General features: G+C 31.2%; 1 protein-coding gene and 1 long non-coding RNA gene across 2 annotated transcripts; both read right to left on the bottom strand.

Annotated features, from left to right (window-relative positions):
* Positions 1-670: 670 nt before the first annotated feature.
* On the bottom strand, positions 671-4,806 carry LOC117691086 (uncharacterized). Its single transcript, XR_004602870.2, has 3 exons — positions 4,089-4,806; positions 1,400-1,507; positions 671-843 (listed from the first exon to the last, which is right to left on the bottom strand). It is a non-coding gene; the product is annotated as an uncharacterized lncRNA (long non-coding RNA).
* Positions 4,807-8,336: 3,530 nt separating this feature from the next.
* LOC105340224 (uncharacterized) lies at positions 8,337-13,094 on the bottom strand. The gene is made up of 6 exons (XM_066081606.1): positions 12,595-13,094; positions 12,209-12,401; positions 11,582-11,901; positions 11,237-11,491; positions 9,171-11,075; positions 8,337-8,490 (listed from the first exon to the last, which is right to left on the bottom strand). The coding sequence occupies exons 1-4, from the start codon at positions 12,968-12,970 to the stop codon at positions 11,406-11,408; spliced, it is 975 nt and encodes a 324-aa protein (XP_065937678.1). The 5' UTR covers positions 12,971-13,094; the 3' UTR covers positions 8,337-8,490; positions 9,171-11,075; positions 11,237-11,405.
* Between the last annotated feature and the right edge of the window lie 926 nt (positions 13,095-14,020).

Here is a 14,020-nt window from a genome sequence, read left to right as displayed (position 1 = left end):
TAGAATCTTCACAAATTGAGGATGCTTGAATAATGACCTCACAAACTGTAGCATTGTAGTTCACGAGAATAAGATTTTTAAACACTTCCTATATACTTCTATGTTCAACTTTGATCCTCTTCCGAGGCCCCTGTGTTGGTTCGGGGGTGACGGTTTTAACAATTTGGAACCTACAATAGCCAAGGATGTATGAAAGTAATGTACCAAACTGTTGATTTGTAGTTCGTAAGAAATATATTCCTATATACGTTAAACTTTAATCACCGTCTGAGGTCCCAGTTTTGGTCCAGGGGTCACAGTTTTAACAATTTTGAATCTTCACTATATATACCCAGATAACAAGCTTATATTGGCCCAGCGTTGGCCAAATGTTATCATTTATGTGGGCCCAATGTCAGAAAATAACATCAGCCCAATGTAATTTTGCTCATCGGCGCAACATTGCACCAACACGCTGGCGTGACGTTGGCCCATTGTCAGTAGATTGACAGTTTTAATGTTGGCCCAATGTTGGGGCAACGATTTAATCCAACCAATATTCCCCAAACTTTGTCCTTATAAAACAATCTCACAAAGATTAACAGTAAGTCTAATCTTTATTGTTTTCTCACAGAAATATAATTAATATTCAAATTTTCAAATGTTTTTTTATAGTCTATCTATACACATACCTTCAATCTTCTTCATTTGTTTTCTTTACTCCTATATTCATCCCCTTTCCAACTCAGATGAAGAACGCATCACAATAAATGCGTTTGGTCACTATCTTTAGTTCAGTTCCAGTTTAGTTCTCTAGTTCTGACCTCGTTGATGACTTCAAAAGCCCGTTTTCGCAATATGCTGCTGTAAATTACAAAAATAATCATATAAAATGGAAAAAATAAATTGATATAAATAGAATTGCATTTACATTATAAAAATAATAATGCAGAAAAAATCCTCAATATATAACGATTTAAAAAAATGTAATACATTATTGTGTCTTATTAAATTTAGTTTTCAATCCAACAATTAATTTGTTTGCGAGAAGGGGGCTTATTTTACTGTGCAAAGTTTCAATATGCAATATTACAGCTTTTTTACTGTGAATAAGTCAATTTGAATTTTCCGGGGAGGAGGCTAGGGGCGCAGGGGGGGGGGGGGGGTCTGTTTATATCCGACATTCTTTAGATCCGTGCAAGACACACAGCTTCTGATCTAATATTATCAGCAAATATCATGCCGATGATTTATCATAAAAACAAACGACAGATGTATTTTTTAAAGCTGCATTGAGGACAATTATATCAGTTTGCCCTAACATATTCTGATCATCTCACATTCATGATAAAAAAATTTGTCTTTAATTCCTACCCCAAATATTAATTATTGGGCCTATCATAATATTAAATTCAGTTACCTCAGATGTTCCTTAACTTGAGCCGATAAACTGCATGGTTCTATTCATCTTCACAAATAATATAGGAGACAGCCATATCACCGAGTTAGAACATCAGCAGGAGGATGTCTGTAGTACAAGGAAATTGCCATTAATTTGCTTTCAAATTTTCATTTCAAAGTTCTGAGAACATTATTGTATAATAATCACCCATATATAATTACAATCTGTAAAAGAACATCTTCATACTTTTTTTTTATTTAAATGTAAATATATATATATTTTTTTAATTACGCTTTATTTCACTTCAACAACAATACCCATTTACAAAAGCCAGATATCCCGGGTATTAGGAAAATTGGCATCATTATAATAATAATGAGAATAACAGAACAAAAGTAATTTATAACAGGTTTGTCAAACGCTTTACCATATATTTAAACAAATTCAGGTTTGAAAAATCTAGCATGATTTCCATATCCTTAAATAAAGAATTTTTAACAAATTGTTTTAATTCTAAACTATCTTGACACTCGTTTTTTATTCTACATCCCATTTTGAATTTGTATATCTTAAAAGCTATATAAGATATAATTGTATTATAAAACAATACTTTTGGGTTAGTTTCAACATAAAAACCAATTACAACATGTTTCCATTTAACAGTAAAATTTAAAGCATTGTTCAAATTATGCCATATCTGTTTGACATTATCACAATCAAAAATAAGATGTTTAATATCTTCATTTGAGATGTCACAATAGTCACATTTTGCATTTTGTCTTATTTTACATTTTTGCAAAAAAGAATTGGTACATAAGATATTGTTAAGCAGGTTGTAATTGAATTCACTTAAACGCTTGTCATACATGTTCTTTATCTTATTTGCATAGATGCTTGGCCAATACTCTTTATTTACACAATAATTTCTGCTTAAATAAGATTGATGGCAAGCAGGTTTAAACTTTCTTGACAACATATTTTCGTAGTAAAAATTACATTTTTTCTCTAAGATACAATGAACACCGTTATGAAAATTGAATGTATTTACAAAGTCTGTTCAAGTAAAAACACAGCATTTCATATCAAACAAAATACTCTTGTTCTTCATTACATTTCGAATTATATTATATTCACACAACCAATTGGATTTATTTGACAGAATATCTGAAAATTCCTGTTATGATTTAAACACACCATTTTCATTAAATACATCTTTTACATACAAAATATTACTCGCTATCCAATTCTGAAAACATAATGTTTTGCCCTTGTATTGAAACAAATTGTTATTCCACAATGGCTGCCGTGCAAACTTGATGTCTGATAAATTAGATACATCCATTGTCTTTTTACATTCATTAAAGTAACTAAATATTTCTTTATAAAAAATGGGCAATTTAGATATTATTGTAAAATTTTCGGTTTTTGTTTCAGACAGTGTGAGCATATTATTCAAATCTATGTTAATTACATTCAAATAGCTGTTTACAATGTTATTAATGACATTGGATTCATCAATCAATCGTTTAACCCATGATGCCTTAATAGCCTCTAGTTTTAGCTCTATATCTACTAAACCTAAACCACCATTTCCTTGTTTTCCTATTACTGTTTCTCTCTTAATTCTATCACGTTTATTCCATATAAAGTTAAAAATACTATTTTTCATTTTTTTCATTAAATCGTTTTCTGGAATAGGTAAGATTGAACCAACATATATTAATTTTGATACGGCTAAGGAGTTAACAACACATGTTTTTCCAAAAATCGTTAACTTTCTTTTCTTCCATGATTCAAATAATTTCTCCATATCTTCATAGATTTTTAACCAATTAAAATTATAACATTGTTCTTTGTTATGACCAATAAAGATACCTAAACAACGAACAGCATTGTTGGTAACACTAATATCACAAACTTCTGTGTACCTGTCTTTGAGATTCCCTAAAAGTATGCACTGCGTTTTTTTCTTATTAATTTTTGATCCAGCATGATTGCAAAAATTGTCAACAGTTTCGATTGCCTTTTCTAGTGACTTTATATTTCTCAAAGCTAGAGTTACATCATCTGCGTGTTGTAAATTTTTTATTTCTGTGGATGAGTTATTAAGTTGAATGCCTTTAATTTGATTATTGTTTTTTAGTTTCAAAGATAATATTTCTGCTACGAATAAATACAACAAAGCTGAAATAGGACAACCCTGTCTTATTCCTCTAGACATCGAGCAAGTTTTTGAAACCCAACCATTATTTTTAATTCTAAAGATTGGATTTGTGTACAAAATGTTTACCCAGGTAATAAAATTATCCCCAAAATTAAATTGTTTAAGAACGTGAAATAAGAAAATCCATTCCACCGAATCGAACGCTTTTTCAAAATCTATAAATAAAAGAATACCATCATTTGCATGTTCCATGCAATATTCATAAATATCTAAGACAACTTTAGCATTTATTCCAATTAATCGCCCTTTGATGTATGCTGATTGCTCTTTACTAATTAATTTATCAATAACTTTTTGTAATCGTCTTGCAAATATGAAGGCAATAATTTTATAATCTGTATTTGTCAAACTTAACGGTCTATAGTTTTTTAAATCGGTTTTATCTCCTTTCTTGAATAAAAGGGTAATAAGGGATAGGCGTTGTGAAAAGGACATTTCCTGATTATCAAATACGGATAATAATACTTCATAAAATATACTTACATTATTCCTGCAGGCAGCCATGATGATAGCATAAGATCAAGTTACTCTGATGGATTTGTCAAAAATGACATCACAGTTCTATTGGCGGTAATGTTTCATTCACGAGTGCAGAAATGTTACTATGCATTGATACTATGCATTGATACTGTATTTCATTCAAAGTGTAGACAAGTAAAATGCTTCATGATGGACACACATAATAAAGTCATGTACATTTTAAAAAAAATTAAACAACTAAAATTCTAAATCTGAAATTAATTTAAATACATTTATATTTATAGTAACCATTATATATTTATAATGTATTCAATATAATATAAATCTAAATTAATCTAAAGATTTTTAATTATAAAAGACTTTTAGTCAATAGTTTTTTCAAAGACACGCCAGTTTTAAATTATATACTTTGTTTATCTGTAAAATAGATTTATAATCATTTATATAAAAATTCAAAACACAAATTTTAGTCCGTCGGCCCGACATCGGTGCAGTGTATTCGCGCCCACCGATCAATTTGATATTGGCCTAACGTTGGTACAATGTTTATGTACCAACGTTGGATGAACTACGTTGATCCAATATTGGAACGATGCCAATGCACCAACAATGATAAATACAAGGTTGGTCCAATGTTGGTCCAACGTCGTTCTACCAACAGCGATATGTTGCCAACCTTACAACCATAAGCCAACGTTGGGCCAACGTAAGCTTGCTATCTGGGTATAAGCTTTTAAATATACATTTATATTGACATTTTTGGTGCAGCGGTTCTTGAGGAGATTTTTAAACATTTGTCCTATGTATTTCTATGTTAAACGTTGAACCCCACTTGGCGCCCTAGTTTTTGTCCGGGGGTCACGATTTTTGCAATATAGAATCCTCCCTATATAAACAAGCTTTTGTGTAAATATTAGCATTAATTTTCTGGTGCAGTGGTTCTTGAGAAAAAGATTTCTAAACATTTTCCCCATGTATCTCTATGTTAAACTTTGAACCCACCTGGAGTCCTATTTGTTGTCCGGGGTCACGATTTTAACAATATAAGAATAACAATATAGAATCTTCACTATATATAAAAGCTTTTGTGTTAATATTGGCTTTTTGGTGCAGTTGAGAAGAAGATTTTAAAGACACACACACCATATTCTTATTCTTTTCCGACTATCTCCCCTGTAAAAAGGGTTTCATCCTTCATTTTAACAATTAAGAATCCCCTTTCAATAAAAATGCTTTTTACCAAATTTGGTTTTTGGCTCAGTAATTTTACAGAAGAACTCAAATTGTGAAAAGATTACAGACGGACAAGACGACGGATAACCTTCGGTTTAGATGAGCTAAAAAATGTATGCATGTTATTCTATCAATGGTGTGAACATATCTCTAACTGTTTCTAAACAGTTTTTGCTACTCGAGATGTTAGAGTTACATGTAAACAACAAACCAAGTAACAATAAGCAAAGCAAACTTAAAAACTTTTCTTGAGTTTAATTCTAAATTTAAATAAATACTCAACACAATAAAAGTAATAACGTTACGTGTGTAAAATAAATTGTATAAATATTAACCATGACAACGAATGAGAAACTTGTACGATGATAATCTAACAACTTCCCATCTGAGGATTACTGTTCCATGCGGTACCAATTTGAATCTACTTAAGTTAATTTTACTTCAGGATTTGGCAAAACATGAAGTGATGATTCATATCTAGAAATTCCCAACCCAGCATGATAATTTTCAAACTTTTTATCCAAGCACTAAATTGTAAACCGTGTAATAGTGTCCCTCAGTTTTTTTCTTTTTAATCAAAGTCATTGTATTTAAACTTTTACATGATTCTAGTCTCTGCAAACATTATTAAATTTACAAAGGTTTAGTTAACTTAGCAAACTTAAAATTAAATTTATACAGGAAATATGAAAAAGGCGCGCACCTTTTTTCATATAAGAGGTGCAACAATGTTATATCTTGTATCAAACATATAATAAAAATGTTTTCGCCTGTGACCCTGGAACATTCTTGAAGGGTTGAGGTAAAGCCTGTTATACTAAGTAAATTAAATTGTGGGAGAGAATTTAAATGTTAAACTTTAAATCAAAATATGTAAATGAAAACTTGTTTATGACTGAAGATAGCCTTATATTAGTTGTTGTGACATTGAAGAAGTTCGAGTAATCATCACAATGCAGCCCCAACCCGGGTGTGACTAAAAGTCACATTTTTTAATGAATGGGGCGATGTTGATAATACAAAGAGTAAGGTTTATAAGCTAATTTAGATAGAGTCGGTCATTTTAGTACTTTGCCCTCTGGACCTTATACGAACAGTTGATTCAGTTTCACCCAGATTCTTTTGTCCTTCTGTGTAGTTTATAAATCTAGCGCACAGAATATAATCACCCTTTATTTCACCCTTTCACCCTGTAACATAAAAATAACAAGTTGGGACCAAGCAAAAAATCAAGAAACATCAGGCATTGTTATTTCTTTATTCAGCAACATAGATTTAAGGTAAGGAAATAAAACATTTTTTTATAAATCGACCAGATCTTTCTTTGCCAGTGTGTATGAAAGAGACTGTCACAAAGGAGTACGCACTACACTGACTACAGTTTGATGGATGAAAGAGGCATAAACAATGTATCAGAAGAAAAACAAATTAGAATGCCCGAAAAGTGTCTCTTGACTCTGTGATAAATTATCTAAAATAAGAAAGTCAAAAACTTTGAATTTAGGGGGTTTTTTTGTTTGATTTTTATGGGGGGGTTGTTTTGCAGGGTTTTGTAGTTTACCATAAAAAAGGTCACCGGTCACAATCATTTTTTGAATTTCCACAAAACAGAAGGACTGCAACTTCTTGTTTTAGAAACATCAGATTATATATATATATATATATATATATATATATATATATATATATATATTTATTTATAATTATTATCGCTGCATAAATTCAAGTCATTTTCGTTTAAACGAAAGTAGTCCACATTTATGACTTGTGTTGCATTTTATTTTATTGTAATTTTATATACTTAAATAAAATATAGATGCAAATCATGCGATAAATAGTCACATCAACACATGATCTTTTTGGCATAAAGAACCCTCAATCAAGTCATAGAGAAAATGAATTTGTTTACATTTGATCAAAATCACAGTTGTAATCATGAATTTTGACAATCATGGTTTTAAAACAAGTTTAGCAAAATCACTAAGAAGAAAGACTCGAGTTTAGTGAAGAGAATGGTGTATAACTTTGGTGCAATTTAAAAAAAAAAATGAAAAAATGCAAGATGCAAACCTTACCTTAAGAAACAATATATTGCATTTTAACCAAAATACATGAAGATAACACTTTATCGGAAAACAATTACAATTGTTTATTATATGTAATGAACAGCTAAACTTCATCATCAGTATTGATTACTGTAAACTATTTGCCGATCAGTTTATATTATCTTTATGTATATAGACTTTGGGGGAGTTTTTTTTATATAAGTTCATTATGGTATTTGTGATATTTTGATGAATGTCGCGTTAAAACCGTGACATGATAGCTTCAAATTGCTACTTCATTCCAAAAAACTTTTTTAGTGTACATATAACCTTGCTTATTCAAAAATATAATAAATATGTCATGCATTTTGACAAAAGCTTTTTTAAGAACTAATTTTTTTTTGCGATTAGTTAGCCTTTAAGTTGCCTTAACATTTCTGCGTACATCCATCTCCTTTTAGCAAAGAATGTTTAAAAGTTGATATGTTTACTTATATGAAGCAATATATTCAACGTTTATTTTCTCGAAAAAAGAAATTAATTAATATCTTATTCACAGCATAAAAGCAAATTATCTTTTATCGTTTGTATTTCTTACTTTAATCTTTTTTCTTAAAAGATAGAATAAGAATGTTTAAGTGTTAAATATATTTTTTCTACATGATCATAAAACATAAACATACCAAACGTGATAAAAAAAATTCCCATCCCACGCCATCGATCTCCAGTGTTACTTTATTCAACGTCTCTCTCTCTCTCTCTCTCTCTCTCTCTCTCTCTCTCTCTCTCTCAATTGCAATGAACAAAATAAATGTAAAATTCCTCAGTAAAATCGATCATGAAAAAAAATCATATATATATATATATATATATATATATATAAATATATATATATATATATATATATATATATATATATATATATATATATATATATATATATATATGTATATATATATATATATATATATATATATATATATATATAAACTATAACACCTACGAAAAAATGAACTACAATATATTCAAAGTGCTTTTGTTGAAACAGTCTTTGCTTTTGTTAAAACACTTTTTTCTTTTTTCTCCTCAATTGCTTTAGGGGGAACTCTCTAAAGCAAGGTCAGAATCTACAAAAAAAGATACAGAAAACATGGTAAAAAAATTATCAACTTTTTTTTTCAATTTCATAAAAATATTATAATAATCTTTATTCATCATGCTATGTTAATTTGTTATCCGATAAGCATATATTCGCAGTGACAAGTTTTACTTTCAATATGAATTCAATGGGTGGCCTCTAATGTAACATATAATTTATGAAATGTTTGAAATCGTGCGGAACACCTTTTTTTCGTTTCCGACCACAGCAGACATATCGAATATCTTAGGACTTTTTCATACATTTCATCCTTTGCTAAAATATTCTAACTTCCCGGAGCAGGTTTATCCACACATTAGAACATTCCTCTGCAGCCAAAACCACAACATCATGGCATCCACAATGTAATATACATGGCATCACACTTATTTTAAAAGTTTGAAAGAGCTACATAAGACTTATCTTGACCGAACAAAGTTATAGTTCATTAAGTTTCTACATATTCGATTATAATAAATTATTGCATACAATAAAATTTACGCCTGTTTCATTGAGGGTATTTGCAAATTATAGCTACAAAACGTACAAATGAATGTAATACATGTATATGCATTGAAGAATTGAAACTGTATTAAACGTAAATAGCCTGGATCTTGAGGTTGTATATACCATAAATTATATACATGTACGTAATATTAACATACATACCCCTTCCAGAAACGCCTAATCTGCTCATTTCAGTATACTTCCGAGTTTTGTCAGGTTGATTAGTATAGCGACACATCGATGAGACCACCAGTGCCATTTCTGGGAATTCAGTGCAAAGGTTCTCTATGTCCTCCATATGATATATCAATGACCTTAATTTGCAATTCATAGTTGAAACGCAATAAACATGCACATAAAACACAATGAGCTTTTTCTTTAACATCTTTTTTCGTACATCGCTAAGATTATCCTTCTTCAATGTTTCTTGGATACATTGAATTGCTGTAGTTATTGCAAGTTCAGCAAGAACTTTATTTTGCCTCCAATATTCTCTTTTACTGTATTCATACAAGAATCGTGCTACGGTTGTTAAATCACTGCTGTCAGCAGATGGAAACTTGATCCAACTTAATCTAGGGTCTATCGGCCATGGTAAATACATCTGCAGGGAAATTTCTTGTTTTTCTAAAATCATATCTTCTACATTTGACCCCATTATCATATCAAATGTACGTGCAAGAAGGACACGAGAGGCTTTCTGTTTCATTTCCATCAACGCTGACACCAAAAAATCTCTAAAACTATAAGATGTTTGTCTCATCTCCGTCTGCGGAATCAAAAGACTTTGCTCAAATCGATCCTCTAGAAGATCAAGAGATGTGCTGTAGAAACCCATTTTAGCCCATATTTTTGCTGTTGAAATTGTAAGAGGACCGACTTGATCATGGAATGATGCAAGCACTGTAGTTTTATCGATGTTGTATTTAACATTTGACAGAACATATTTGATCAGGTTTGATCCATATGTATACCCATATTTTTCAGCCACAATTTGAATGACATTTGCAGGAAAAAGACGTATGTATTCGACAATAGTACACAGAGTGTAGACATCATATTCACTATGGCAGTCGATGAGGTTGTTTTCTGGTATGAAGTAATTCGGAAGGAATCTTGCCTTTAAGCAAGAAAGCAATGAGCCTAACACAAAAAGTAAACACCCACAGAAATTTGTTTCCCAAACACTAGAAGGCATTTCTTCACACGCCACAAAAAATACTGATTTAAGATGCTTTGTTTTGAAAGAAAAGTGGTTCAGCATATTTTCAAGGAGGACCTTGAGAACAAGAAAACCATGTCGCTGTGCAACTGTAAAACTATTGAATATCAAGTTTTCCGCCATTGAAAAATTAAATTGCCATTCTGCATCTGGACACGAGCTTCTAGGGTGGTGTTTGGGAATCAAGGTACAGCCGGTTCTGATAATAGAAGCAATGAGTTTTCTTGACGGAAAATCAGATTTTTCTTTTCCTTCTACCAAACGACGACCAAAGGGAAACGTATAGCATGGTATTCCAATACAGTGAAGTTTTCTGAGGTTTTCTATGTCTACCTCTGAGCGCAATCTGTCTGTTATTCTGTATGCTTTTTGATATATTTCAGACCCAATTTTCAAAACGTTATCATCAGTGTCAAATTGCATGGAAGATAAATGTCTCAGTCTGCAGAATCCAGGATGGGTATTTGAGGAGTCAACTAATACATGTACATGTCCAGGCATTGGCTCATCATTTACCAAATCATTGTCGTAAACGGCCACCACGTCCATCTTTAAAACAGCAACCCTTGTTTTATTCCCTGATTTTCCTCGTTTATTTCGCAAGTAGCGAATTTTCTGGATGCGGCTTATGTCTCTCAGCATTAAGCAACTATGGTCCGCAAAGGACCCAAGATAATGATAATATATTTTACATGTACCAATCACAAATAAATGATATGTCATATAACCACCTTGAAACATTTTATATGGGAAAATATGTTTCATAATAAAACTCAATTGATACAAATGTATTCCCGATAAAGGGTCAATTTGCGACTGATCTTCAAGTAGTTTTCTTCGAATATCTGCAAACATTAAATACGACAATAATTGGAATAAAAGCAAATTCGACATATAATCTTAAACATGGTAGGCAACTGAAATTCTGTTTAAATATACACTAAAAAGTCATTATTTTGATTGTGGTATGTTATAATTATGAAAAAAAAGTGATTAAAATACGTGCCTTCGGATTCTTCCATCTGTAGGTCACTCCCACTGTAGGATTTGAAAATGTGTTCAAAATACGTATGTTTCGATCGCTGTGCACGTCTTGCTTCATGAAATGAAATGCATTGCGAGACAAATTGGACATACTTGGTTAAATTTGACATCGGGAAATGTCCTTGCGACAATTATGCCAATCTTCTGTCTAATAGTTTTTTTCTTTCCTCTTCATTTTTCTCAGAGCCTGTCACCAACAAACGAAGTATTTGAGACTCTGAAAAAAAAATTATGCATCGTAATATTTTGAAATACTCATTTATTGTTTATATTGTATATATCTTTTTATAATGAAGAAAAGATTTACTATAAGGTAATTCTGTCTGCCATGTCAAAGGACGAAGACTAAAAAAATGAAACTCTCCAATATGACCGAGAAAAATGTGAATCTTTTTCGTCAACACATCTTCAGTTCGTTGTGATGTTATAACGGAATGTCTAATATCATTGTGACCAAAACGAAAAATACTGATTTGCAGCAGAAAAATGTCTGCTAACACCTGTAGAATAGTATTAAAACCCCACTGTCTTGTTTTATCTATTCTTTTTACTGAAGTTTCCCAAGAATCTTCTGCACAAAAGGATGAATCATGTATTCCATAGTTTGATGGGTTTCTTTTCAGGTGTCTGAAAAAGTTAAATTAAGTTTAATATGTCTCTTAAAACCGTATTATGTAGACAAAAAAAGAATAATGACAAACAAAATCTTTTACAGATATTGATATGTTTACCAAGCAAACAACAGGAAATTAGAAACGTTTTTATCAACGTTGTGTATTATAACAAACACTAAATCTTATATCACGTGCATGCATCGAAGCGAATCAAAACTTGAAAACACACTCCCAAAGTTATATATTTAGCTGTACTCTTTTAGTTTTTGTTAAGCATTTCAAACGACTTGAATAGCCATACTTGAAGTATATATACTTACTCAAAAACAGTCTCACGTAGAGATAACTCTGTATGACCAGGGCATCCATTGATCATGAATTGATCAGACATCGCTCGATAGACACACAGTTCATCTTCATAAATATCGTGAATTTCAAATTTGTGTTCCTTGGCAAATGCTTGAACAAGGGGAGTAAAGGCGGGATACATATCATACACCTCACCATAAGTACCTGGACAAACATAATGTACATACATTTCACGCTATATTTATCATTTTTGTTTACTTCACAACTCCTTTTTTAAAGCATGCCAATTTCAGTAAATATATCTATAATCTAGTTAAACGTAAAACTTCTTCAACTTTCCTCATTATCTTGAAGTAATATACATCATGATATATTCTATGTTATAAAGACATCTTACATGCGGCGTAATCATGTATGCTACGTGGCAGATGATAAGAATGGCAGTGGGGACATATTTCCTCTCTGATTTCTTTGTTTCGGAGATTATCCCAGTATTCATCCTCACTATCGAAGTAGTCTGTCTTGTCTTCGTAACAAAACATATTTCCTTTTGTGACATTGTACGCATCTTCATCAAAATCCTGCCAAGTACTTTCGTATTTTAGATTTCGGTCACTGGGAGTGACCCCGTTTTCAGTTCCAATTAAAAAGTTGTTATAAACAGATATTTCCTCAGTTTTCTGTTTGCTACTGGTTTCACTTCTCCAAAAGCCTAAAGGAGTATCGCTTTGTCTCTTTTTTTCTATCAACCGAGATACTTTTTCTGTTGCCATTCTTAACGTATCTGTACTGGAATAGTAAAAATAAGCTTCTTGTACGAAGAAAGTTCTACTCTTTAAGCTGGAATTTCGTCAGTGCTACATGTATGCTATCATAGTGGTATAGAACATAATTCTGAGAAAGAGATTTTAAGAGATTTCCTGCTTGTTTTCAAATCGGAATGAGGAAGAAAACACACTTTATTTTCTATTTTTTGTGCAAAGTTGACAAGTTTTGATATTGACTTGACATAAATCTTTCAAACATGAGTTGTTTACCATTCAGTTTATACATCTTTCATATCCTACATGCAGATGATAAAAGAAATATTTTTGTAGACTTGTTTTCACCATTCTGATAAAATTGTAGAATTAATACAGTCAATTTGAAGTAGCTACACTTTGGACTGCAAGTTTTTTTTTGTGTTGCTTCTTTTACTGGTGTTTTGTAAGTTACGCAGCAAAACAATGGGTGTTGGTTTTCATATTTCAAACTGATTAAAACAACCTGCAGTGGACAATGCATTATTCTAAACAATAAGTCTGTTTACACAGGCAATTTATACAGGATTTTTATTAAGTGTTTCAGCTAAAAACTATCATGGTGCTGTAGAGCACAACTCAACTTGACATCATTTCAAGACATCTTCTTTAAATGAATTTTAGACTGTTATGATCATTTTATTCGGGGTCTTTCCGTTAAAATGTAGAATTTGTTAGATTAGGAACGTGTGTTTGGCCGTTATCAGAAATATTTGATCATCACAACGTAACTATAAATGTCTACACATTTGTGTAAATTTGCATGCTCAAATTTCTGTTTTATTGATAAAGTTTTCATCATAGTTAACAAACTGAGCAATTGCTTTTCAAAGCGCTATTATTCTAGCAAAACAAATATTATCTTTATATTACTATATCTGAAGATGTTTAGCAACTGTTTTCAACCTTTTGCACTCTACATTAAGTATATCGGTTGCAAATATACCTCTTTTTATGCAAGTTATTTAATTTTTTGCTGGCTATAATATATATGTGTGAGTCGAGAACAACAAAAACACCGAC

This window comes from Magallana gigas, chromosome 4 (genome assembly GCF_963853765.1).
Source record: "Magallana gigas chromosome 4, xbMagGiga1.1, whole genome shotgun sequence".
NCBI lineage: Eukaryota > Metazoa > Mollusca > Bivalvia > Ostreida > Ostreidae > Magallana > Magallana gigas.
Note: the sequence above shows the minus strand (reverse complement) of the source record. Positions and strands in the feature narration are given on the sequence as shown.

Excerpts from the sequence above, each read along its gene's own strand:
- LOC105340224 (XM_066081606.1), bottom strand. The coding sequence starts at position 12,970 with ATGGCAACAGAAAAAGTATCTCGGTTGATAGAAAAAAAGAGACAAAGC. Across the intron at positions 12,402-12,594 it reads CATACATGATTACGCCGCAT|GTACTTATGGTGAGGTGTAT; the intron begins GTAAGATGTCTT and ends ATGTTTGTCCAG. Across the intron at positions 11,492-11,581 it reads GCAGACAGAATTACCTTATA|AGTCTCAAATACTTCGTTTG; the intron begins GTAAATCTTTTC and ends TTTTTTTTTCAG.